The sequence below is a fragment of the Nasonia vitripennis genome, chromosome 4 (assembly GCF_009193385.2).
Source record: "Nasonia vitripennis strain AsymCx chromosome 4, Nvit_psr_1.1, whole genome shotgun sequence".
Taxonomy (NCBI): domain Eukaryota; kingdom Metazoa; phylum Arthropoda; class Insecta; order Hymenoptera; family Pteromalidae; genus Nasonia; species Nasonia vitripennis.
In genome coordinates this window covers 28,860,800-28,888,080 of record NC_045760.1, presented here as the reverse complement: position 1 = coordinate 28,888,080, position 27,281 = coordinate 28,860,800, and the positions used below count along the sequence as shown (strand labels likewise).

Sequence of the window (27,281 nt, the reverse complement as noted above, 5' to 3'; positions counted from 1 at the left end):
GCGCCGACATCGTTAAGCTTTTAAAATTCACCTACATCCTCGCGCCGCTAACTCGCAAATGCACCTCGGGTAATTAACTGCCTCGAAAAAATCAGCTGATCGCGCAACGTCCAATTATCGCGAGCTAGACGTTTCTGTAAACATTGAGCGGAAATGTCCCTCTCTCTCTCTTGATGGGGTATACGCGTCGTCATTATCGCGTGCGCTAATGATAAGCGCGATTGAGTCGTCGTCAATAGCTGAAGGGCCGCAATCGCGTGTTCGTTAACGCCGATACACTTTCTGTATGAATATTACGTCATATATTGACTGACTATCGACATCGAGTAGTCTCTTTATCATCCTTTTAATTCCCAAGCTCAGCGGAACCGGTTCTCTCCTCTCGGCGTTTTCCCTCGCTTTTCCCTTAGTCTACACTATTGTGAGAAAATGCAAGCCTCCGGGGAGTTGTCATCATCAGTGCGGCAAAACTGCTCTCCTACTTGGCATCGATAAAAATTCTCCCATCAGAGAGCAGAAGCCATCGGCAGCGCAAACGATATTTCCAATTCATCGTCGAACTCTGCAAGCTCTCGCGTCTCGAATTTCCCATCGACGGTACCTCTATGTACCTTTATAATAAGCTCGCGAAAAAAGCTCACCAGTTAATTATAGAATCGAGTGTCTGTGCAAGCAAGTTACCGCTTATAATTGCGCGGTTCTCTCGAGTAAAAGCAAAGAGAAAAGCTCGCTCTCGCCGCGGGAGCTTTGAATATCAGCGGCGCGGACTCTCTCCCTCTCTCTCTCTCTCTCTTTCTCTCTCTTGCGTAAACTGTCCGAAGGAGTTTCGTTGCAATATTTATCGCGGCATTATTATGAAAAATAACCGCCACGAGAGAGCCTCGAGGGCGCAGCGAACTTCTCCTCCGAGAGAGAGCGCAGTTCAACGCGTGCTTGCAAACTCTCTCCACCTCCTCCAAGGAGGAGCTTGCAAGCTCCGCATGCCGCCGCGAGGGCTATATATTTTTCCGAGAAAGAGAGAGAGAGAGAGAGCGCCTTATCCCAAATTAATTTTTCCCCGATTCTTCCGGCAGATAAAAGTTTCGCGCCAACTCTCCCTCTCTCTCTCTCTCTCTCTCTCTATCTCTCTCTTTCTCTCTCTCTCTCTCTCTCTCTCTCTCTCTCCACAAGGATGTTAACACATTCCCACACCAACACTAACACACACAGCAGCAGAAAAGTCAAAGAAAAGTCGGAGAGAGAGAGAGAGTCGAGTACGTGAGTAGAAGCTGCTTTGCAAGTTTTCGCGAAGCAGCGTCATTATCGCGCGGCGGAGCCGCTCCGGAGCTTGCGAAAAAAGGAGACAGCTGCAGCAGCGAGAGTGAGAGAGAGAGAAGTATAGTCGTTAAAGGGAGAAAGATGGAGAGGCGGCAGAAGTGAGATAGCGGTTGCACACCACTGCAGCAGCGCAGCGCTGCTGCGAAGGAAAAGAATTTGCGAACTGTGAAAAAGATTCGCCTTCTCTCCTTCTGTAGAGGGAAGAGAAGCGCAAACGCGCGCTGCGCTAACTTTTCATAATGAAATGAAGACGGGATTAACTTTCGAAGCCCTCCGGAAGAAGGACACGAGAAGATACGCTCTCCCTCCTTGACGTACACGGAGTTTCCTTGACTTCCTCCCTTTTCGCGCCGACACGTTTGACACGACGACGAGGAGGGGGGGAGTCTGCGGGTATAAGGGAAGGCAAATTGGTATATATAGATCCAGGGACGTGAAATCCTTCCCCGACTTGTTGCGAATACCGCCGGCTTTTATATACACTCGTTATATTCTATATACCTATATAGATAAGTAATTTTCTTTATTTAACGTGTACATTGCCGTGGCTGCCGGATTTATGTGCTGCTTTCCTTTCAGAGCTTTGAGGGGCTCGGTCGTGTATACGTACAGTCAGTGCGTCTACGTACGGCTTTATTCCGAGGTAGATTTCTAAGAAGGTAAAAATCGTTTTTGCACGTTGATGACCTTTGAGAGACTGTCTCTACGAGTGAATATCGAATTTCTAAAAGAACAGCTTGTCTAGCTCATTATACACGATGTTGATGAAATTGTTTTGTCAGTTGGGATCATTATCAGGACGAAAAAGGTAACAGAGCCACAAAACAAGCTTGTTTCGCGATGCTTCGCTTTTTCAAAAGTCTCCCTGAATACACACCCACTCGCGACACCATTACTACTTTTTCACTCTCTCATCCCAACGAGCTCGCCCCCCGGGTGTGCACTTCACAATGCCAGTTATATATAATAAAAGATACACCTCTACGTCTCTCTCTCGCTCTTCGCGTGCGTATAACGCGTCTTTGGGCCACGGCCGCGAAGATAAATCGTCCTCCCTATGCGCATATATTCGTCTCGAACGTTATGCATTCAGACAGTCCGAAAAAAAGGAGGAGTAGGAGGAAGAAAAGTGGGAATAATAAAAGCCTCGATACGGCATGAAAAATTGCGGCCTCCGCAAAAATGCAGCTTCCGTGACTTTTGTCCGAGAGAGAGAGAGAGAGAGAGAGAGAGAGAGAGAGAGAGAGAGAGAGAGGAATGTCGCGTATCGGGTGTAGGTATACGGTGATCGCTCATCCGCGTGTCGATCGCGCTTCTGGGGAAAATTGCATTTTGAGTGAAATAAGCAGTAGAGACAGAGAGAGAGAGAGAGAGAGAGAGAGAGAGAGAGAGAGAGAGAGAGAGAGAGAGAGAGAGAGAGGAGCGTAGCCAGAGGAAATTGAATTGTGATTTACGATTAGCCGCTGTGATCAAGCGCGTGTGTACAAGTTCTCTCTCTCTCTCTCTCTCTCTCTCTCTCTCTCTCTCTGTCGATGTTAGTATATGTCGTGTACGCCTTGGGCGTCTGTATTTTGCTTTATCGATGATGACTGTAATTAAGTATCGATTATACATATAACAGGCGACGCTTGTCGAGGGGATGGGGTTGTACACACTCGTGCCAACTATTTGGAAAATATTCGAGGCGAGCTTTCGGTGGAAAATACGATGCGAGAGCTTTTTCAAAGGCTTGCAGAGGGTTTGTGTGTGTGTGTGTGTGTGTGTGTGTGTACTCATTAAGCGCGAATAATATTTGCTTTTTGCCCGCTATACGTATTTCGAGTAATGTGTAGCCTTGCAAAGAATTCTGTGAAATGCTTCTACTGTTGAATAAGCTGAATTTATAGGATATAACACGCGGTTGCATTCAAAATTTCAGCGAAAATTCATTTCGAGCGTTTCACTCCTCGATAATTGAAATTCCGACGATGGGGAATGATGATGTTTACCGCGCGGAATAGTTCGTTTCTTACGGATGATTAATCCGGGGAAATAAACAAACGAACCGACATAAATCCGTTTATGATTTCGGAGGATTTTCACAATTCGATAACACCAGAGATAACCGCGAGCTTGTCGTTGTATAATGCGACACATGGTTGCAGTTCGCATGAAGCGCTGTTAAAAATTAGATCTCCCTCTCTTGTGGCGAATTTCACGGAAGATTTGATCGATAAGCGCTTTTTCGACTCAGTAATAATAATACCGCGTGCGTTTCGTTTCCTCTGCATAATATGCGAGGGAATTTTCGTCGTCCGCTCAATCGAGCGAATTGCGCAATGAAAGCCAGAGGCTGACAAATTCGAGGGGAAAAAGAACGTGTAAAAACGCGGCGTGTAGTCTGGAAAAACTTGTGAACGAAATTGGCGGTAAAGTGCAGTTGATGAGCTATAATGCGGTTGTAGAGAACAGATGGTGAAGATTACCGAGAAATTTGTGGTGCAGCAGTTTGCATTGGGTAAAAATCTGTTGGAAGTTCGTTGCTTTTATAAAATTGTTTCTGATTCTGGATTAATCTAATTTACAACTCTCTTGATCCACAGTGTCTACTTCACTATTTTAATCACAAAAGCTGTGGGAGTTTCGTTGCAAAAAAAAAGCGAACCGATCAAAACGTCAGAATATCAAGTAGCTCTTTCAGTTAGGATTAAAATTCGAGAGGAATCATCGAATCGCCTGCGAATACCAAAAAAAGCGTTTCAATTTTTTTTTCAATTTTTCAAAAAAAAAAAAGCTTCCGTTTTCAGCTCGTATCAGAATAACAGCCCGGAGAGCCTGCGGAATATCAGAAAATGACGTTTGAATTTCGCGGAAAACAATCGCGCGCAATTCGAGGAAGAATCAAATTCTCATCGCGCGGCCTAGACCCGCCAGCGGTATAGCAATTCCGAGAGCGCGCGCAAAATTTGTTCCTCCGGCAAGTATCGTTTCTCGCTTTGATTTCGGTCCTCCACGCATATACGCTACATCTACAAAGACACAATACAGAGCTGCACACGTACACACGCGAAAAATCTCGGTCATTCCCCTTCGTCCACCGTAACACGTTTAATCAATGCAAACGACTATGACGCTTTATAAGGGTCAAGTGCGCGACGGATTTTCCCCATTTCCCGAGGCTCTTTTGCGGCTCTTGTGTGGAAAAATCAATCGCTTCGCAGCCGCGGGGCTCCGCCGTTTCGTTCCAGCTCGCATCTTTTCTAATTGCGCCGAGCGGATTTTTTTCCGCGTCGTGTGTGTAGATAGAAATTAGGGCCCCGGGGCGGCTAATGACGTCAGCGCGTGCGCACCGATCCGGGGATTGAAATAAATGGCGACGCGGGAGAAGGAGCGTTTGTCTTTGTTAAGGCCGCAGCAGCAGCGTAAGAATTGGTTTAGGAGTTAATGAGATACTTGCTGATTTCTATCCGGCTTTTTCGAGTGGGTTTTTTGTGCTCTCTCGGAATCAGGAGAGAGAGCTGCTGCTCTCGTTTCTACCGTGCGCTGTAATTGAAATTGCGGTAACAACTATAGGTATTAAGTATAGGGAATCGAATATCCTGCGCGCACTCTTGCGGATTGAGTATTTTTATTTAAGGTCCCCTTTACTGGTATACGTACAGCTCGTGTAATTGAATTTTTAATCATGGCAGAGCTTGCGCGATTTTAGAAAAATTGACCTTGCAACGCTGGAGTGAGAGAGAAAGCTTGATCTAGATGTTTATGGCTGCGCTTATGGAATCGTAAAATTAACGACGTTGTTGATGCTTCTTTTTCTCTTTCTCTCGTCTCTCTCTTCTAATGACTTAAATGTTCCGAGTCGAATGTTGTAAAACGTGACACACGCGCGCGTGCGGGTATCAAGCTCTTGATATTCCCGACACGTTTGCCAGGACACGAGATAGAGAGAGAAAGGATTGTTTCTTTGTCTCTCGGGTGAAGAATCATATATTTCGCCGGGTTTAATGACATCTCTGCTTTTATCTCTCTCTCTCTCTCTCTCTCTCTCTCTCTCTCTCTCTCTCTCTCTCTCTCTCTCTCTCTCTCTCTTCAGTCTCAAAGTGTAGGAGCCATCGTCGTCGTCTCTCTTTGCGCTCGCGATTCGCCCTGGCATCAGAAAGGCAATTTCAAAAGTCGCGGTGGGTAAAAAAGACGCTTGAAAAACCGACACGTGTGTCCTCCTCGCGAATATTGCGTCGGACATGTGTGTGATTTATCGCGTCTAATACCGCACTGTTATCAGATGTGAGCTTTTTAAGAGCTTTTTTATAAGGCACGTGATATATATTTACGGCTCAGAGGCATGTCGTGTAATTGGAGGAAAATTTTACATAATCCATCCATTATCGATAAGTCGAGTTTCGCGCGCGATAAACAATATGATGCTTAACCGAACATTGGCCATTAAATCGATTTCCACGCTCCGATACATCTATATAACTTTGCTTGTACCGCGGGCATATTCCCTCTCCGCCGTGAAATACGGCTGTACTTCGTGTATAGTATACCTAGTACGCGCACACGTCTAGCCCCCGAACCTGCAGCCGTTTCTACTCGAATTAGCCACTGTTAAAGCTTCGAAAGATTCACTGTTTAGAATATATAATAATAATAATATCGCTTAACTTATCCAATTCACATTTTCATCAAAGCTCCACATAACTGCATATTCCCGAAGAGCCGAAAAATAGAGGCCGCATTACAGTAGCGACATGATTCAATAGCCCAGAGAGAGATGGAGAACGCTCTTTCGCGAAATTCCATTGCCCGTATAACAAAATTCAAACGCCGGAGCTTTCTCTCGACGTCTCTCGCATCAAGAATACTATGCAGCGCGAGTGTCATGGCACGAATGAATTCAAAAACGCGCTAGCGCTTGCGTCGTTACGAGCCTGCGGGAAAGAGCATCTGCAAATTTCATCGCGGCACACATTGTCTATATTCTCGTGAATTGCCTCGTCGCCAAGTATAAAAGGGGAGAAAGGATTATTTATGCCCCCTCGCTCCACTTGCATAATGCGCATCGATATATCATACGAGAGAGCGAGCAGCGACGCTTTGGCAAAGCTTTTCTCTTTCTCCTTCCACCTCCTCCTCCGCGCGAGCGCGAAGAATAAGGGATTACGACTTTTCGCGGCGACGGCGGCGGCGTGTGTGCTTGCATTTCTCTCGCGCCGAGAGAGAGAGAGAGAGAGAGAGAGAGAGAGAGAGAGAGAGGAGAAAGCCTGTCGTCGACGGACCTTGTTACTAGCGAGTAGACGTTTCGAGCGAGGGAAAGGCTGCATATAACGAAGGGAGAGCCAGAGCGACGAGTGTGTCGTTGGCGAAGGAGCTTAATTTGTTCGACGCGTGTATGCGTGTGTGTGTGTGTGTGTGTGTGTGTGGATGGGATACGTCTGCTGTAGAGAGTATGACGTCGAGAATATTATACCTCCGCTCTGCGTGCTCGTGAATTTCGCGAGGGCTGCTTAGAGAGAGCCTTGGAGTATGCAGCTATGCATGCGTCTACCTTCTTTGTGAAATTATTTGATTTTTATGCGGCGGCTCTCTGCTCCGTCGTTTAAAAGTGGACTTCTTATGCGGGAGATTTTTTTCTCGAATTCTTCTTTTATTTTCAACGCTTAACTGAACTTCAATTTAACGATCTCTCCGAGAGTTCAACAAAATTATTACTTTAGTATTTATATAGTAATATTAGTAAAGCACTCACTATAGTATACTTTCAAAGTAGAAGACAGTTATAGCATGACCGGCTCAAGCTGAACGAGGACATCATACACTCAGATATACATACTGCATAGAATTAAGACGTGGGAAACAAGAAAATCCCTACGCGCCACCTATCGGCGCCAGCCGGAGGTTATAAAAGCGGTGTTTCAAATTAATCAACCGAATCTTACCAACAGTTAACACATCAATAGCTCACAACTGACCGAAGTATTTAGTACCTACAAGAACTCTTACAACAACGTATATAAATAAAAAACTCCCGCACAACAGCAGTTCCGAAAAATTCGCACTGCCCCACATCGGCAAAGCCCTTTGATCGAACGGCTAATTAAATTCGAAAGGCTGCAACACGCGAGTTGAAAAAAAAGGAGAACGACTCTCCACCCGAAGAAGCAACTGGAGTGCGGTGGCGCAGCAGCAGAAGGACCGAGTAAGTAAATTTTAATTAATGCCCCGGCCAAAAGCCCCGTGTCCGACGCGGCAGCCGGACTCCGAGAGAGGGAATCCAGCGAGGCACTAAAGTGCTGCTGGGAAGAACAGATGCGCGGCAGCAAAGTTCAGCAACAGCAGCGGATTCGTTCGCGCGTGTAAATGCAAGAGTCTATATCTCCCTCTACCCGACGATGAAAATTCCAAGGACGAGCCTTATACATGCAGTTTACTCTTCTCCGCGGAATCTTTTAATATACAAAGAACTTGTCGCGCACAGGGTTCATACGCGAGATTGGACGAGTTTTCGCGGTATATTGACAAAGTTCTTTTTCCAGTGGCATAGTTTACCCGAAGAATTTCATCGATAAGAAAATACACGAGAGCTAAACGGGCCGGAGGAAGTCCGCCGTTTTAATTAAGAAATTAACGCACCAACGAGCCCGCTCACGGGGCTGCGACGATATTACGCTGAATTTACTTTCTAAGCGCTCGGTATTAGATTCAGCAGGCTGCAGCAGGGCTATCGCGCTGCTGTGGTCGAGAGAGAGAGAGAGAGAGAGAGAGAGAGAAGCATCCAGTGTGTAACGGACTCCTCGCTTCGATGCGCGCACATTCGACTTGGTGTGTTGGAGGATAGTATTCTCTCTCTCTCTCTCTCTCTCTCTCTCTCTCTCTCTCTCTCTCTCTCTCTCCAGTCCGTATACGTGTGTGAGTGTATAACGCTCCCGTGGCCATGAGTGAGAGAGGATTTATAGTAGCACTTACCTATCTCTTGATTGGTAATCCTTGCCTCGGCGAGCGTGCTCAGGCCGAGGGTCAGGGGAATCAGCAGCAGCAGAAGATTCGCCGACGAGTGGATGGGAAAAACCAGTCCTTCTCCTCCTCCACCACCACCACCTTCTCTCCTCTTCTTCACCGACATGTCTGTGTGTCTCTCGTAGAGTGTGTCTACGTCGCGACAGCTCGCGTCACTTCACGTCAGCGTCGCGAGTCACGCGGCACGTCGCTTTCCTCTCCCCGGCTTTTCTGTCTGTTTGCAGTTTGTTGTCGTCGTTGTTTTCTCGCTTTTTTTTGCAAGAGAGGGAGAGAGCACTCAGAGCCCAGCACTTGTTAAATCGCCGACTGCTTCTTCGCACTCTTTTTTCCCCGCGAGGGAGAGCCTGCTTTCCGCGGTTGGTGCGTCCTAGCACACTTGACTAGCGGCACTCGCGCCTGACGTCGACGAGCCTCCCGCCGTTGCAGCAGCAGCAGCAGCCCTATCACTCGACATCACTTCCGCGCCCTCGCGCACCAGACAAAATGTCTCTGTTTATTTGCGCCTCGTCTCTCGGCCCTTTCATCTTCAGCCACCGCTAGCTCTTCTGCCGCTTCTTCTTCTTCTTTTCTCTTTTTTCTATTTTCTTCTTCGTGCTTCTCTCGGCGATGGATCACATTTCGATTTCAATTGCTGCGACACGTCCCTTCGATGCTTCTCCAGCGCCTCGAGCGGGAGGAGATTCTTATTTACAGCCCGCGCGCGCTATTCTTGTCGCCGAGCGATTTTTCCGCCTCGACGACTCATCTTGTATTACGTATTCGAAAAGCGCCTCGGGTGTGTGCGACGATATACCACCGGGCGGTTATTGCCTTGTCCACACTCTGACTTCTCTGTATCGGCGATTCCTGATGCTCTTTGGATCTCGACCTGAAACACACATAATCGTTGGAGGTTTAATCATAGATTGCTGCACACGGGGACTGCTCTCCTCCTCTTTCTCTACCTCTTCTGTTCTCTGTCTCTCTCCGCCGCGAACTCGCCACGATTTACTGCGCTTTCCGGGGAACTAACTCTCTTTATCTGTCCGATTCATCCCTGCGATTCCGCGCTTTCTTTCCCTCCGCACGCTCTGGTTGGCTCTCTACTTTCGCTCTTTTTTCCCGCCTACTCTCTCTTTCTCTTTCTTTCTCGCATACCCTCCTGATTGCGGCCAATATTCCAATAGGGACCTTTCTCTCTCTCTCTCTCTCTCTCTCTCTCTCTCTCTCTCTCTCTCTCTCTCTCTCTCTCTCTCTCTCTCTCTCTCTCTACTTCCCAAAGCTCGCGCCCGTCGCTCTCGGCCCCCTTTCTTCGGCGATCTCGCACTCGTTTCTTTGGATCGACCGGCGCTAGTTCTTTAGGGGCGGATGCGGGAAGCTACTAATTTATAGCGGACTCGTCTTTCCCTCTTTTTCGCCCAGGTGTCTACTGTGCGTATGTATTTGTGTGGAGGAGGGGATGATCTGGGTGGAAAAAATGCAAGAGGAGTCACGGAGATGAAACATTTTAAATGGTTGGTATTAGGTTTAGGTTATACTTGTGACCTTCAAATATTGAGGTTATGTTTGTGTAATAGCATCAACTGAAGCCAATTTTTTCGTTGTTTCTTTTTGCATGTAAAACTAACTTCCATATGTTTTTTCAGATCGGATAGCCCCAGTTCTCCGCACAGAATCGACCAATACCACTGTATAGGTATGCGCACGAGTGAGGCGAGGATTTTCCCTCCCGTGAGCCGTCGTTTCCCACTCGCGTCATCCGCGGTTGCGTTCCTAGCCGGTAAAATCTGGATGGACTTTAGATAGTGTTCGTGGCGAGGTTTTATGCAAAATTTACTTCGGACGACGCTGGGGCGTGAGATTTTTTCGAAAAATGGAATTTCGAGAGGGAAATCCCAACGGAATCAACAAAACGTTCTCGGGATAATTAAATTTTGACCGGTATTAAAATTTACTGGGACGCTGCTCGGGCAGCAGCTTTTTCGGCATTTCTTTGTACATTGTGATAATTTTCCAGAGTATGGAATATTTCTTTGGTTAAAAAGATTTCTTCTAGTATACGAAAACAAAGCAGTTTTGAACTGGCCCTTCTCCCACCGGCCACCACTTAGTATCTTTGTGCCTCTGCCCATCGAAGATAGGTGGCGCATGCAGGCGTTTTCCCATTCCTCTCATCGATATCTGCAAGCCCAGTACTTATCTATCCCAAAGCAGCCCTCGTTGGACAAGCTTAGTACCGTTCACGCTATAACTGCCTCTGATTCTCGAGAAAATCATACTGTGTCGAACAGTGACGTTTCACGACAGACATCAAAATGATCAAGACACATTTTAATTCCGAGATCAATTGTGCAATAGTAATTATTCGCGGTCGAAGTCCACACGAATCCAAGACAAAGTGTACACTGCATACACCCGCACACGAAAGCGGAATTCATTCGACGACGGCAGCAACGGCGGCGGTGGCTCGGAACGAGTACAGAAAGGAAAAGCAGAGGAGGAAAGTCCAGGCTTTCCCGCACTATAATTTCCCCAAATTGAAAAGTTCATATTCGAAGACGGGGCGGCCGCTAATGGAGCTCGAAATTCCACCGAGGTAAAGTGAAACAGTAGAGAGAGATAGGAGAATAACGATCGGAAGAGAGAGAGAGAGAGAGAGAGAGAGAGAGAGAGAGAGAGAGAGAGAGAGAGAGAGAGATGAGAAATACAGGAGATGAGAGCTGAAACTTTGATCATCCCGCGGGCGCTTCTCTCGTGCCCCGCGTTTGACGTGGAAGATGATATTTCGACGCGCTCTGGTAATAATAATCCACTGTGCGCTCTTCCTCTATTTTTTTCCTCCTCTTTCTCTCTCCCTTTCGCTTGGTTAGGCCGTTATTAGGACGCCCGGTCGTCCTATATCGGTTCCCTCTCGATTTTTTCGGGGTCATTTTCCTTTTTTTTCCATACACACGTTTCGTCTCGCGCATCGCCACCTCGGCTGCTCTCTCTCTCTCTCTCTCTCTCTCTCTCTCTCTCTCTCTCTCTCTCTCTCTACCGGGAAACAATTTGGACGGCGCGACCGGCCGCTCGCGCGCGTTCTCCGGGTGAAAATTACAGTGTAATGAATAGCGCCGCGTTATTGGATGTTTCCGGTCGAGATGCGAGTTTTTTTCGCTTCGAGTATTTGTTTTTTTGCTGCTGTTGCTGCTGCACGCGCGAGCGAGCACTTTTTTTCACCCTCTCTCCGTTTAGCGAGAAATTTGTTTATTTATTTCGATGCTACGAGAGAGTCGCCACTGTGGATTTTCATTCAGGCGCGCGTATACTATTCGTAATTCAACGCGTGGAATTTCCCTGCTAGTTGCTAAATGAACGAATTCTTCTTGCGCATTTATTTTTGTTTTTGTTCTCGATCAAATTGTGTTCGCCCCCGAGCTACGTAGAAAGGAGATATTGGGACGTGGGATTAATTCTTGTTTGCACTCTCGTAAATCAAGGCTCTTCGGGCGTGTGTATTTATTCGCGTAATATATAAAATCGAGAGAGAGAGAGAGAGAGAGAGAGAGAGAGAGAGAGAGAGAAAGAGAGAGAGGGAGAGAGCTGGCTAACAAGAATTTCAGGAGGCCCATACGGAGGCTAATCATTTTCAATCATAAGGGCCGACGAGATAATTTACACGCCGTAAAACACACACGTACACACGCGCTCGCTTCTATCTGGTTGGCGCTCTCGAACGAGAGAGCCGGGAGAGTATCAATTATCTGTTCACCAGCCGAGTGAGATGGTCACAAAGCCGGCCTCAACCGATGGCCCTTAGGAATGCAACGATCTCCTTCGATAGACTGGCGGAGGCGCGCATGACTTTGTGAAATTAGCGAGAGCTGTTCACGGTCTACGGCTGAGCAAGCTCTTGACGCCGTCGGTATGTATATTTACAGTCTTGGAGTTTGGAAGCCAGACGAAATTAGATGTAGGCTTGTAGAGATGGTTGATGTAATGAAAAAAAAACTGTATCGAGCAATTCGCTAACATCGTTCTGTTGGATGGAATTAAGGCGACAGCGATAATCAATTTTATATTTATCGAGTTTGAGTTTTTCGATCAAATATTGGGTGCAAGCTCTGTATGAGAGAATTAATATTGTTGGAACAAAAGGGTCGAAATTGCGCCAATTTCTCTTAAATTACGCATTTGTTGCACTTTTTCACTGCAATAACGAAACATTGATTTTCCCCGAAAACCCAGAGCGATATTGCAATTTCAAATTTCGAAAACAATGAATTCATCGCACGATTTCCACCGAAATAATACAACAACATTCGACCACTGGGGTAGAAAATTAACCTTATTTCTGGGCAGGATTTCTAGTGAAAAATTGTAAAATAAAGTACGATTAGAAAATCGTTTCAGAGTATTTTCAGTAATTTCAGATGAACCTCATTGGGAAATTCAAAATTTATAAACTGAGATTTCGAAATGAATGAATTTATAAAACAAAAATGTTGAATTTAAAAAATTGCCAAAGACATTTTTAGTAATTTCAAAATTCAGTTATTCAAAATTTTACCTTTCGTTATAAATCAATTGGTGATTGATTTTCTCCTTTAAAATCATTATTCTTAAAAATTTGTACCCTCACCCAACCTCATTTTAACACGCGTTGGCCGGAAATTCTGCCTAAAACCAGGGTCAACTTTGTACCAAGGGTGTAAATCTAAAAAAATCCACTAACAAACGAATCTACACCATCAGCGCAGCAGAGAATTAAGGCATAGCAGAATGCAGATGACACTGAGACAATGCTGAATTTTCAATAGCAAACAGCTCAAACCAAGCTGCTCCTGTACACACACACACACACACACACACACAAGCATCGTCGCGAGAGGCGTCGCAAGTGCCGCGCGCGCGCGATAAGCCTCGAGAACAAACAATGCTCTTTGAGCCACTGATACAATTTATGCGGCATATCGCGCCAGGCATCGTTTCCAGCTTCTCCCTCTCTCTCTCTCTCTCTCTCTCTCTCTCTCTCTCTCTCTCTCTCTCTCTCTCTCTCTCTCTCTCTCTCTCTCTCTCTCTCTCTCTCTCTCTCTCCTGTATACAGCTATAGCTGCCCAGACACAACGACGACGTAGAGAGAAAGCCAAGGAAATGCCTTCTCCTCCTCGAAAGCTCGCTGCCGTTTTGTCGCTCGATAGCACTTTTATAAAGCTCTCCCTCTCTCCCGACAATCGCTGCATTTTTCTACAAGCTGCGCGTATCTCTCTTTCTGTGTGTGCTGTGCGTCCTTCTTTTCGAGAATTCGCTCATTTGCGAGTGAAGGAGAGAGAAAAGCCGAGAGTCTACACGACGCCTTTCAATGCAGGATCGCGCGAGAAACAAGGAATTACAGCCGACGTCACGTTGTCGCGATGGATATTTTATTCGCGCGTCACAAACGCGCGAGAGACGGGATGAAAGTGACACGTGTGATATTATTCGTGGTTGGATTCGTTAACAATGCCACAACGCAATTTTCCCGAAAAGCTTTTTTCCTCCCATTTCGCTCTCTATACTCCCAATTGAAAATATGTCGGTGTACAATCGTTATAGCCATTATCCACCGCAACTCTCCATCGCCGGTGAAATTTTCCCTCGTAAAAAACGATGCGCCCTGTAAACAGCCCGGAGAGCTCTCTCCCCTTCCACGGCTATATGCACCTGAAAAGTGCTCCCAGGGATGATCCTCTCGGTCTATATAACGAAAAAACGCAACAACAAGCCGACCGAATCACGGCGCATCGGCAAAGCTCTCGGCGGAGGAAAAATTTTCAAGTTTTCCCTCTCTCGAATTTTTTTACACTCATGAAAGCAATAACGATTATACAAGCGCTGCGCGCGTGTATAAAACACCATAGCATTTGCGCGCCGAGCTCGGAGTAATTCTGCAAAGTGCGAGGGCTTTAATGGATACTCTCTCGAAACTTGCGCAGCCGTCCTTTCCTATTTACGTCGAACAAACACGGAAAATCGCGTACGTTCGAATTGATTATAGCCGGCAGCAGCGTCCGCGGCGGCGGCTGCTATATAGTCGTCGTTCATTAAGCGCATTGCGGATATACTTTGCTCTGTCTCTCTCTCGCTGCGGCGCACTGGTTTGATTAATTGAACTGGCATTTTTTCTCGCGTGCGAGCTTCCCGCCCATTCGCCGCTCTGTGTATAGAGACGCGTTTCCGTCTTATTTCCTTTGTCCCACTCGAGAGAGGAGCGATTGTTTGGACTCATCACCGATGAGCTTTTGTCTCTTTCTGATGTGCGTTGAGGGGCAATTAGGTGCGTTATATTCGTGTTTATACTATCAAGCCCTCGAAATGCGTAAATAAATACAGCGACGTGTGAAATCTGGGTCAGCGATCGTATATCATTCAATCGTGTAAATGCACGAGGATTTCGCGCCTATATTATTCTAATTGAAGAAGAAGTTGGTCGTAATGTGGTACATGTATTATTTTCCATCATACGAGAATACGATATGGACGAGAGAGGCTCGCGTGGAATGCGGGTTATTGTACGAACGCATATATCCGCGCGCGTTTCTCTTATTTTAATTTTATCCCGGAAATGCTCGCATAATTATTTTCTCAGCGATGCCATATACCCGGCTTTTAAAATTGACTTCGACGAAATCTCCAGAATATTCCGCCAGCGATATCTGAAATAAAACTCGTCGGAAAATACTCGAAATTAATTATACTTTATGCGTGCACCCACGCAGCAGCACACAAGAGGGACGAATTAGCGGAAGTGCAATTTCGCGTCGGCGAATATAATATCGCGCATTATCATCGAAACGAGATTGTGTTGGGGCACGCGACTCTCCACAGCACACATGACTTATGCGCGTATTTCTCTCTCTCCCCCCGGGAATTTCAAACAGCTAAAGTGGCCACCGCCGCGCACGACGACAAAGTGCCTTCATACATGAAACATTGTCGAATCACTTTGCCCTGGCGCCAAGAGCGCGGGTCGGCGCGCGATATTTGAAGACAAAACATTTTTCCCCCATAGTACACACCACCTACACGAGCAGCACTAGCGTCTCTAGTATTGAGCCAATCTCCTAAAAGGCGCCGAATTCGAATGCAAAGCCTTCTCCTCGTCAGGATCAGCAAGCTCCGCGCGGCGCGTGGTTTAGGCACATTTTTCAACAGTTTCTTTCGGAGGTGGTGGGCGCCGGAGGTACTTTGTAAGGCTTCGCGGGAATAAATAAACATTCGGGGGGAGGGACGGTAAGACCTTTCACGGAGCTAATACCGGCGTGGAAGAGGCCGATTTTTCAAAATCACACCGCTTACGAGATTTAGACACGGGAAAGTTCGTTGCTGCTGTGTAACGTTTTATTTCGACGGTGGTGAATTTTGGAGCTTTTTCTGATTTGGACGAAATGGAAATTGATGAATTTTCGTTTCATTAAAAGCCAACGGCGGATCACAGCGGGCTATATTGAATCGATCTGAGCGATTCAATCTCTATTACAAAAGCTTGCGGAGTATATCCAGATAAAATGCTTTATCTACTCGGCGCGCAGTGGAAAATTTAATCAACTCGTATAAAAAAATTGTTTCTTCATTATTCTATTTTGTAATAGCAAAAAATGTTCACGGCTCGTTTGTGATTAATTTTCACGCAAACGAACCGTAAAGCAGAATCCCGAGTCTGGACAATCTCTCGCTACTTCAGCCCACAAAGTACCTTTCTCACACCTCGTCGGAATAATACCCCGTTGAAAGAAAGCTATAAACGGCGCCGAGGCCCGCAGAAAGTAGCAACAGAGAAAGAGAGAGAGAGAGAGAGAACAGCATAGCCTCGAGCCTCTCTCGGCGCAAAAGAGAGTCGCCTCGTCGTCACTGGTCTTTTGTTATACAAGGCAAATCCGCTGAATTCCTCGAAACATCTACATTTTCTCGCGGGGGAGCGCCGAGGGCACTTGGTCAACGAGCCACTCGCCTAGTTACACTCGACTCTCTCTCTCTCTCTCTCTCTCTGCCCAGAGCTTCACCTACTTGCTGCATGCATCTCGGAAATGGCCGATAAGAGCTTGACACTTGACAAGACGAGGCCTTTTGTGCCCTCACGCGCTTCGTTTCGATTCCTGAGCCCATATATGAAACACCACAGTGTATATGCGTATATACGTGCTCTATACAGGTACACGCAGGGATGGAACGTCGATATGCGAAGGAGAGAGTCGAGGACGATGTCGCTACGGGGATATCCGCAGCAATAATAGAGTCCCTCGAGGGAATATTCGACGACTCTCCGAGTGTGTGTGTAGTATTGAGGAGAGCACGCGTCGATGGGGCCGCTTTAATTAAAGTCACGCGAGTGTGCGGGATATACCTTGCGAGAGAGTCCTAGGCTCTGGCGGTTACGGAGATTTACTACTCTTTTTTATTGCTGCCACTCTGTAGTACTTTTTTCGGATTTCGCTCACGCGCAACCTACGTTTTTTCTCTCTTTTACGGCGCCCAGAGTTTGATGAATAGGAATATAAGGAAACCGGCTTTGCTGCGGCTCTTTAAGCTTTTTATTTTCTTCGGCTGATTCTCCGAGTTTATTTTTACAAGCGCGCGCACATCGAATTTGCATTTAAGCTTTAAGTATAACTAACGAGCTTGTGATGTAGGATATAAGAAAATTTGATATCTACACTTCGAGTCGAGCGAAAATCAATGCGTCACAGTACTCGAAAACAAGAATACGCGCCCACAAAGGAAATCCGTGGAGAGCAACGTCGCTTGCGGCAGGAAAATATGCAACAGCCACAGTATCGGCTCTATATAGCGAGAAAATAAAAAAAAAAGGTTTTCCATAAATCAGTCGGACAAATCGCTAAACGCGAGAGACGAGAAAGAAGCAGTAGCGGTTCCCCTCTCGAACCCGCATCAATGCGCTCGAGCTCATAAAAGTCTCTCCCTCGAGCGTAAAAATAAAAGCGAATGCCCTCGAGATTTTCACTTTCAAAAAGGGCAAAACTACTACTGGAAAAGTCGTCTCCTCCTCCATCGCCGCCACCGTCGTCGTCGTCGCGATCGTTCTTTGCCCGGCTAACAAAGAGAGACAGACAAAAAAAGGCAGCCCACGAAAGAGAGAGAGAGAGCGCGAGCCAAAAAAGCGAGAGACCGAAAATCCAAGAAGAGAAAGAAAAAGGACCAAGCTGCGGACGCAACACACAAAAACGGAGAGAGAGAGAGAGAGAGAGAGAGAGAGAGAGAGAGAGAGAGAGAGAGAAGAAAGAGAGAAAAAGAGGAAGCAAGTATACGCAAAGAAACATGGGGGACTATACCGCGCGCGAGCGCTGCATTGTACCAAGATAATAGCATAGTCGTGGAAAACCTGGACCTGCAGCGCCGCCGCGCGGAATAATAAAAGTTTAGAGGCTTCTGCTGCAGCCGGCATAATTTAAATAAACACAAACTAAACGAGCCCCGCCGCGCATTTCTGTAACTTTATACCCTCGACGACGCGCGCACACCGCCTTCGTTCATCAGAAACAGCAGCAGCTACTTTTCCCGCTTCCTCATTGTCACGCAACTTTCACTCGGTCGCGAATTACTGGCTGATAATTCGAAAATTTGAAGAATAACAAGAAGAAAGAACGAGATGCGAATGTATTAAATTTACTGCGACAGCCGTAGCTGCTTCCGTTACTTTATCTAGAGACGCGCGCGGACACATTAAAGTCTTCCCGACGACTTTAGTCCGCGCCGCGGCTAGTTTTGTCCGCGACGAGTCTCAGCGTGAGGAGAAATTAAATTTGCGCAGGGGGTACTTTTCTCCTCTCTCTCTCTCTCTCTCTCTCTCTCTCTCTCTCTCTCTCTCTCTCGTGTTTGTTTTTTGTACGCCGGAGGAAAATCACGAGTCCGTCTCTCTGCTCTACCTTCCAAATCGCCCGGGCTGTTATTGCATTTTTCACGCTGATCGCCTTAACGAGAATAAAGCCGATGTGGCGTTCGCCTTACTGCATATTCCATTATTGGCTTTTAAATCGGACTTGGATTCGCAGCACCGCCGACGCGGCTGACTCGACTCTCTTCGTTATTTCCTCCTTTGCTTGAGACTCGAATCGATAAGTTGCGGGGGGAGAGAGAGGGCTGATGGAACGACTTACTGGGGCACTTTCGGAGAATTTGACGAGTGTTAAATTCGCACGTGTTCCTCCTTTTGCCGCCGAGTAATCGCGTTTAGCCGCGTGTGTGCTCTAATTATCGCAATCAGACTAATGGTATAATTGCGCTTGCTGTATAGTTGATATCGTAAGCGGCGTGTTTTTTCTGCGTTTCACCTATATTTTATTTATTTACTTTTGATTGGACAGTATGTCAAACGGGCTTTATTTACAATTTCGTTTGAAAACATGAATTGTTTTCTAAAAATCAACGCAAAGCTTTACAACTTTTTACGGGAAGTACAAATGAACGCATTTTTTTTCAAGGTAGGTTTTCGCTTCCAAAGCTTTTGCAATTTCACCGTTTCAATCAAGGTGGAGTTTCAGATTAGATATTTCCTTGAAAAGTAAATTTCTATCAATTCTTCGTAAAACTGATCAACCTTGACGAAATAGAAAACAAACATAACGTTCCTTTCACTCACGCTCATCGTAGTACCTACCAAAGCCGACCTAATTAATCACACAGGTGTGTATCCTCGCGTTAAAAAAAAAGGGCCGTCGCTAACGTAAAAAGCACTGCAGGCGCACGACTGCACATACACGTTTGTCCGCGCGTGTCGACGAGGATGTTCGAACGCCCTTTCTCTCTCTCTCCTCACTCCATCCCTTGTCGGAAAACACAAAAGGCATAAAAAGAGCCCCGGGGTATTCGAGAACTTTTAGCGAGCGTAATCTCGATGTGTGTGACGCGGCGCTGATCCGGCCGATTAAATCAGAGGAATCCGAGAGAACGTCCGCTTGGAGCGCGCACGCCCCCGCGTCAACGCGCTAATAGAAATGTGTTCGATCGATGAAAAACGAGAAATGGAGATGGAGAGAGAGAGAGAGAGAGAGAGAGAGAGAGAGAGAGAGAGAGAGAGAGAGAGAGAGTGGAGAAAAGAAAATGGAATGTATTCCGGGAAAACAAGATACAAATATCCAGGACAATAAGGTGGATACGCACAATATCGCTTCGGTTATTACGAATTCGCGGTAATATCGCTCGTTTCTCTCTCTCTCTCTCTCTCTCTTTCTCTCTCTCTCTCTCTCTTTCTCTCTCTCTCTCTCTCTCTCTCTCTCTCTCTCTCTCTCTCTCTCTCTCTCTCGACTCGCGAACTGGTGGATTTCAATATTGTATTTTTTTGCTTTAATTTGTTCGATATGCGTATCATTGTGTTTCGTATCGAATGCAATACCGGGTAAACTTCTATATCGCGCGCAATTCGTCGAGTTTACCGAAAAATTTGTTTGAACAATCAATCGCTGTGATTGTTATTCCGAGAAACGACTTTGTCTAACCTTACATGGAGATAAAACGGTATAGTTTACACTAATCAAATGTATTCGGTTGAAAAAAGGCAGTTGATTACATTACGCGCTACATGCGATTCGTCGGAAAAATCGTTACGATTAATTTAATGAACCGATTACATTCCATTGGAACCAGTCAATTGATCGAAATAACAATTAACAATAAAACACGAAGTGTCCTGGTAGAAAATTAACGGTTCGAATTTGCTAAGACCTTTAGACTTAGCTAACTGTTTTAACGGTTGCCAAGCTAAAATTTAAAAAAACTAGACTTGGCGCAGTGTGCTGCGCGCACTGTAGTAGACTATAATTTCATTAACTTATCAAATGAAATATAAATACATGATTGATATTTTTATTATTTGTTTTCTATCACGGAAATATATCAAACTTTACAATATATGATTCATTTCGCGCTCATATAAATTTCAAAATTGCCGCGGTTTCGTCGCCAACTTCCTTTTAAAATTTTAAGGTTATGTCTCGAGAATAGAATAGTCTCGAGAGTAGAATGTCTCTAGAATATTATAAATACACATTATAATTTGATATGTATTATAGTATTATATTACATTTTTAATATTAGAATCAATTTTAGAAATCAAAAACAAATCAAAAAATTCTAACGATACTTTTGACGTATGCGCACTACATGAGCCAATCATATTGACGCATTCTTGGCTTCACTTCATCCGGTCATGACTTTTTTATATAGGGAAATGTGGCTTAGGAACTGCTAAGTTTCCAAGATGTCTGCCGGAGCCTAATTTGAGGTTACAAGGCTAGGATAATCACCAGCTAAATGAATTAATTTAATTTTATTAATATTTCAATTTTTTACATTTAATATAGTCCTATTCTACTATCTGAACAAGGTTTGTATGATATGCATGCACTGCACTTCATTTCACTTGACCGTACCAAGTCATGAACTGTTATTTCATAATGTCATGCTGTCTGATCAAATAAAATAAATAGAAATTGTTTGTATTAGTAAACTAAATAGTGCAAAATGCCTTGTTCAACAAGACTAAACTAAAAAAGAACCCATTCAAATATTCATTGTGGTTTCGAGTACATAAGATAAGAATTTTACAAAATCAGTCAATTAAAGTAATAACACAATAAAGATTATTGATGTGCACTCTTTTTGAAAATGCCAAGAGCTGATTAATAAGTTCAAGCAATCTTTATTGTATTATTACTTTAATTGACTGATTTGAAATTTTGGTAAAAAATCACCGATTCCAAGAAAAATGTGAAATTCTAAACCACAATCAATGTCACAATCAAAACCACAATGAATGTTTGAATGGGTTCTTTTTTAGTTTAGTCTTGTTGAACAAGGCATTTTGAACTATTTAGTTTGCTAATACAAACAATTTTTATTTATCTTATTGAATCAGACAGCATGACATTATGAAATAACAGTTGACCTGGTACGGTCAAGTGAAATGAAGTGCAGATAGTAGAATAGGACTATATTATATGTAAAAAATTGAAATATTAATAAAATTAAATTGATTCTTTTAGCTGGTGATTATCCTAACCTCTTAACCTATCTAGATACAACTTAAATATATTATCTACAAATTGTTACATGTTCTTTGCATTTCCTAACCTTTTTTCAATTATAATCAACCATATAGGTAAATTTATATTTATTAATAAAAGTTTTAACCTGACAATTGTATACGTATGGCTAGTAAACTGAATTTAAGCAAATTAACTGCAAGGAGCTGTGCATAAGCTTCTATTACAGTAAGCGGTTATTTAGCGGTTTTCTAAGCGGTTCATTGGCGTTATTAGTTAAATAAGCCATTGCTAAGCCATTGAACCGTTGACATTTCTACCAGGGTAGCAGGAAATCAATTATCGATACCCAGAAAAAATAAGAAACGACGGTGCTAAAGAGGCTCACAGCCTCTCAACACTATTCATAAAAATTTCCTTGTCGGCGATCTTCTAGATCCCTCTCTCCCCCTCCTTTTCCCACTGTGCGTGTTCACTCGCGTTCTTAACTCCCAAAGGGGGCGGTCGGGACGCGATACAGCAGGTAGTAGCCAGAACTGCCGGCGGCGGCTCTTTAGATACATCGGCGCGATGTGGATGTAATAGTGGCCGCCGCCGATCGGTTCTCGATCTCCTCTCAGAGATCCCGACATCATATGCGACGAGGCGTCTCTACTTTACGCCTGTTATAAATACGTGCAGCTTCGGTTGTTCGGAAAATTATCGGTAGCGCGCGTGCGTGAGAATATAAGAAAATACAAAAACAGACGCGCATAAATTAAGGCCGTGTGGTGAGAGAGATTTTTTGGAGATTTTTTCTCTGCGGAGATCGGACGCGAAGATTACGGTGGCGGCGCGATAGATTGCAATCTGGAAATGTTAACGACGATAGTTCATGAATTTTTCATTCGTCCGGAGAGCTTGTAAGCTCGTTTGCTCGCGATTATGGCGTGTTTTACAAGCCGCTTCGGCTGTTTTTCTTTTTGTTTTGATGATAATAAATGCGCAATGGATTATCGCACGCGGGATTACTTCCGGTTCGTTAATTAGCCGGATTAAAAAGTAAGAATTTATAATAAAAGAGAAGAAGAAGACGGAAGGGGGTGGGGATACGCGCTTGAGGATATTTTATTCAGCGCGGTTTCAATTAAAAACTTTTCGTTCCTCCGAGGAGAGCAGAGCAGATATAAAGGGAGAATGTTCCTCGGAGCGAGAAATTTCATTCCTCCCGCATCTTCGAACTCGAGGGGTTCCGAGAAGTACACACCGAGTCTTGACGCTCTCGTAGGGGCGAAACAAACGATCCCGAGAGAGAATTTTTCGTGTGTCGTAACGCTATAGTCGCGTTCATGATTTTTTAATGCAATTTTCAATTCCGAACCTGCTGAAATATTGACGCGGAAAGCTGCCTCTTTCTCCTAAAAAAAAAGAAACTGATGTAATCCGACGTCGGATCTCTCAAAACTACGAGATAGAGAGGGCCAGCGCGCAACTGGACGCGTATAAATACATCAGCAGTAGAGCCGCCTCTCGGTGTGTCACAGGGTCGCGCGGCAGAGCAGCTCATCGACAAGCTACCGGCGCTAGATAGAGAGAAGGATCCCCCCCTGATGTGCCGCTGCATCACACATCCCTTTAGCCTGTACGGCCCTCTCACCTTATAGTCGTCGTTGCGCGCGGTTGCGGTATCTCAGTATCTGGGATGTTCCTTTATGAATTTATAACCACCTGTCGACCTCAGCATTATCGACCATCTTCCCGGCCTCTGCTCTGCTGCAGCTGTGGTGGCTTCTTCTCTCTCTCCCTCACTCGTATAGTCATGAGTACCAGCCTGTTTGCCTCCTCATTGCCCGACCACCACCGACCCGTATAGAGGCATGTACCGAGTACGGAGAGCTCTTCCAGCCTTGTAATTCGACAGGGGTATGCTCTGTGTGTGTGTGTGTGTGTGTGTGTGAGAGAGAGAGAGAGAGAGAGAGAGAGAGAGAGATCCATCGATTTTACGGGTTTTTGCACGGTATACACCGTTGAGCTGCCGATTGGGGAGTAATTTATGGATTCTTTTCTTCGCGCTTGGGTTAATTTATGCGCGGGCGATAATACCCCGAGTTCCGCGCGGAACAGAAGTTAGACGGTCAACCTGACGTTTATACTCTCTTTCTCTCAAAGTGTGTTGCTGATACAGTGCAGCAGCAGCAGCGAGAGGAGAAATAAAATGAAGCGTAAGAAAGTTGAGATTTACACCTGGGACTTTGAAAGTTAGAGTGCTTAAGGGACACTTTAATGCGGTTTGCGCGATATAGAGCTCGGGGACTAAATTTTTTTCTCTGTACCTCTCCGTTGTTGGGAAAAAAGGAGGCTATACGCACTAAATCTTATTGCCTTTGTTTCGCGAGCGCGCTTTCGTTATACGCGTATACGTGCGCACATATCGCGAGATGTGAGATTGCCTATACGCTGTTTGGAATGCATTCGAGATGGCGTAAGTTTGCACCGTTGACTCGACACTCGGAATCGCTAATCTCCGCGAGAGCTGTGAATATAAGCTGCTGAGAGTATGTACATAAGCGTGTTATAGTTTGCGTTAATTTTCAGCCAGACACGTTGTTGGGGGAACAGTGCAACAAACTAATTATACTAAAGCTGATACAGTTGTTTACGCAGTTTAAACGATGGAATAATTACCGCGTGCTTTATGCATCGCATCGCTTTCCAGATGTGTTATTTTGACTTGTTTCGTGATATAAGGTACGTGATACAAAATGCATACGAGTGAAGCTCCAAATTTCGAGCGAGAAATCAAGCGAAATTAAATCTCTCCGTCTCTCTCCCCAAGACACGTCACGCAATAAACTCTCTCGGCAGCCTGTCTCGCGCATCGCTTTAAGATCGTTTACCCCAAAAATTGGATTTCCAAAGTGAACTAAAGCAACAATTTGGAGCAGCCAGAGCTCGCTTCTCTCTCTCTCTCTCTCTCTCTCTCTCTCTCTCCACCAGCCGCGCATACTTCATGCATAATAATCCTTTCCTCGGAGCTCTACCCTTACGCGCGCAAAGTATATCGCGCGGCGGCAACACACGCGAGCCTCCCCCCGCCCAATTTCACGCTGTCTCAGCCACCGAAAATTTCCAGCGTAACATCACCCCCCCCCCCCTTTCTCGCGAACTAACGCCGCAGTCTATCTCTCTCCCACATCAGGAGCAACAAATCGCTCAATCAGTCGATCGATCAGTCAGTCAATCAATCAAGCTCTTTCCACCCCGAAACTCGAGTGTATATATGTAATACTACTCGCTGCCACGCGACGACTTCGATCAACTTTGCGTATAGTGTGCGAGAGCTTTATATATTCGCGTGTGCGGCCAATAAACATGCTTTATCCCGAGAGCTTGCGCGCGCGCGAGAAAGAGACGAATGTGCGTATAGGCGAGGTCGTCGATCAGAGAGGGAGAGCTAAAGGCGCCGAGGCACGCGAATACGCGACGTTTGTGTCTCGTATCAGAGCCGCGATATCGAGAGAGTGAGTTCATAGTTCGGCTAATCGCTGCTGCAGCTATACTCTTTTATCGCCGGGCGTTTAACGACGGATATTCGTGCCGCGGTTGCGTTAGCCTCTGATGCTTCTGATTATTTATTTTCGCATTGTTCTCTTCCGTTGGGAGAGAAAGTTCGGCAGTTGATTCGAAGTATTATGGCCGTGATTGCGGGAAGAATGTTGTAACGTTCCATCGAGAGGGTGTTGTATGGATTGACCGAGAGGGGACTGATGTGTAGAGCGATTGAATGGAATTTATCGAGCGGAGAGAGTTAAAATAACTTTGTTAATTCGAGAGCTAGCGCCGAACGCTGTAACTTATTCCAGAATGCGTGTGTATGGGCGCGGGTTCATTTAAGTATCCGGTTGTAGAGCTGGGTATCGGGATTGCTTTGCTTCGTTCTCGAGGTATGCCGTGGGTTTGAGTTTTACTTGTGGGTACGATGACGAGTTAATTGAGATCGCATTAGGGTGGGTAAACGGTGGTATTTGATATTTCTCGAGGGAATTGCTCAACCAATGCCTAATATGCAATCTTTAGTCGGTGATAAGCTTGAAACGCGTTTGATTCAATTACGTCTTAACTCGATTCTAAGTAACGACAGTAAAAAGGTATCTGTTGAGGTACTGATATAAGAATCAGTCCTCTGAAATTATTCAAGTAGACGCCAGAGAATCCTACTCGAGAGAACATAACGTACCGTTTTAAAGTTTCGAAAAAACGGTTAATCCTTGTCAAACCGTGAAACCAATTTCAATCTTCTCTCATCCAATTAAATCACGATAATCACCTACGCTCGTCGCACTCGCACACAGCGCATTCAGCCCAGGACAAAGCGCAACTAATTCAACATTTCCCTATATACACACTAGCCAATCGAAATAACTCGTCCATACGCAATTCCGAGTAGGAATCATATAATAATTCCACGAGCCGAGCAATAATCATTCGTCGAGCGTTTATTAGCCGCAATGATTTAAATAGCCGATTTGCCGAGGCAAAGCCCTGGCCGTTTAAATATATACTATTCCCCCTGTAAATTCGAGCTTACACCTCCCACGTATAACCCCCTTCTATTCCCGGAATATACGTAAGCCCGATCTTCGAACGCATAATAATCGAATTCATTTTCAGGACCTATGAACATTAATCTGGGCTGCTATACCAACCGATTAATCACTGTCAACTCGAGCTTCACACCGAGATGAGTATTCGCGCCTATATGCATAAAACGTAAACACTTTGCCGCCCGTGCGGCAAAGCCGCAGTTTAACTTACGTTGCTTCCAACGTGTCCTCTTCTTGTTTACAGGTTACATCACGAAAAAACCAACGGCATAGCACACTTCACACAAATCCGGAGCGATTCGTAAACACAGCGAGTTCGCAGAAGGACCGGGACACACTACTGTTGCAGAACACAACTGCGTAAGTAATCGTAAGTCAGAGAGGGCGCGCTGCCGAGAAAATGAACTTCGGAGAATGATGGATGTGCCGGAATATTATACCTATATGATAATGCAATTCGCCGGCTTGTTCGTCTGAGAGAGCGGCGCAGCGCACCGCCGAAGGTATAATCCGTCACGTTGGCCTGATGTAACACTCGCGCATTCGGCAAATTCTCCGGGCCATTATGAGCCCTGTATACTCGCGCACTGCTACTACTGCATCATCCCCGCGTATTCTATCTTCCCTCTCACACTGATGCTTTCCTCGTTGAACAGTTTTTTATCTTCAACTATATCTCAGCGTATTCAACACTCACACACTATATAGCATAGGTCCTGTCACAATTCGGCGGAACAGTCTCTCTCTCTCTCTCTCTCTCGGCAGTGTAGACGCGGCGGGTATCGCGCGCGGCGACTGACTGGGGTCGCGCACAGGCGACTTTTTAGCCGGCTCCCTATATCCCCACCCGCGGAGAGCCTAACTACTCCCTCTCTCCCGTATATCGCGGCACGCGCTCACTGCACACACGTGATGTCCTGCGCCTGTCCGTATATAACACGCACACACAGGGGGGACTCGGACACCTGCTGCGAGCCGATGCAAAATGAAGAAGTCGACTGTGAGCGCCTCCGTAATGCACGATATGTGTGTGTGTGTGTGTGTGTGTAAGAAACGGTATAGGGGCTCGCGCGCGAGAGCGGCCCGTTCGGAAGACAGACCGCGAGCGAAGGCTGCACGGCAAGCACTGACTGCGACTAGCTGCTGCGCTGCGGTCCACACGGTGGCGCGCGCACGAACTTTGCCGAGTATTGCCGAACGGCTCGCTGTATACGAGGGCGCCGGGGATGCGAGATCGCGCGTCGCGCTTTTCTTTTCTCTTCTGTATTTCTGTTGCTAGAGGATATAATAGTGACTGCGTGTGTTATTCGATTTTGCGGTAGAGATCTCGGGCTAGAGCAGTGCGTGAAATCGAATTATCGATCGATGAGAGAACCGGTGGGAGGGGGAG

The 27,281-nt window shown here is 45.7% G+C and overlaps 1 protein-coding gene across 6 annotated transcripts in view; it reads right to left on the bottom strand.

Annotated features, from left to right (window-relative positions):
* The window catches only part of LOC100123679 (nephrin), a 134,812-nt gene extending 107,787 nt beyond the window's left edge, over positions 1–27,025 (bottom strand). For 5 of the 6 annotated variants that reach the window (XM_016989967.3, XM_016989969.3, XM_008216715.4 and 2 more), the window contains exons 1-2: positions 26,103–27,025; positions 8,263–9,181 (exon numbers count right to left, since the gene is read on the bottom strand). In XM_016989967.3, the coding sequence (XP_016845456.1) occupies positions 8,263–8,419 (157 nt within the window). In that variant the 5' untranslated portion in view covers positions 8,420–9,181; positions 26,103–27,025. Of the gene's footprint in view, positions 1–8,262; positions 9,182–22,944; positions 23,073–26,102 lie in introns of those variants that run through there. The other variant, XM_031930802.2, reaches the window with a different exon arrangement.
* Between the last annotated feature and the right edge of the window lie 256 nt (positions 27,026–27,281).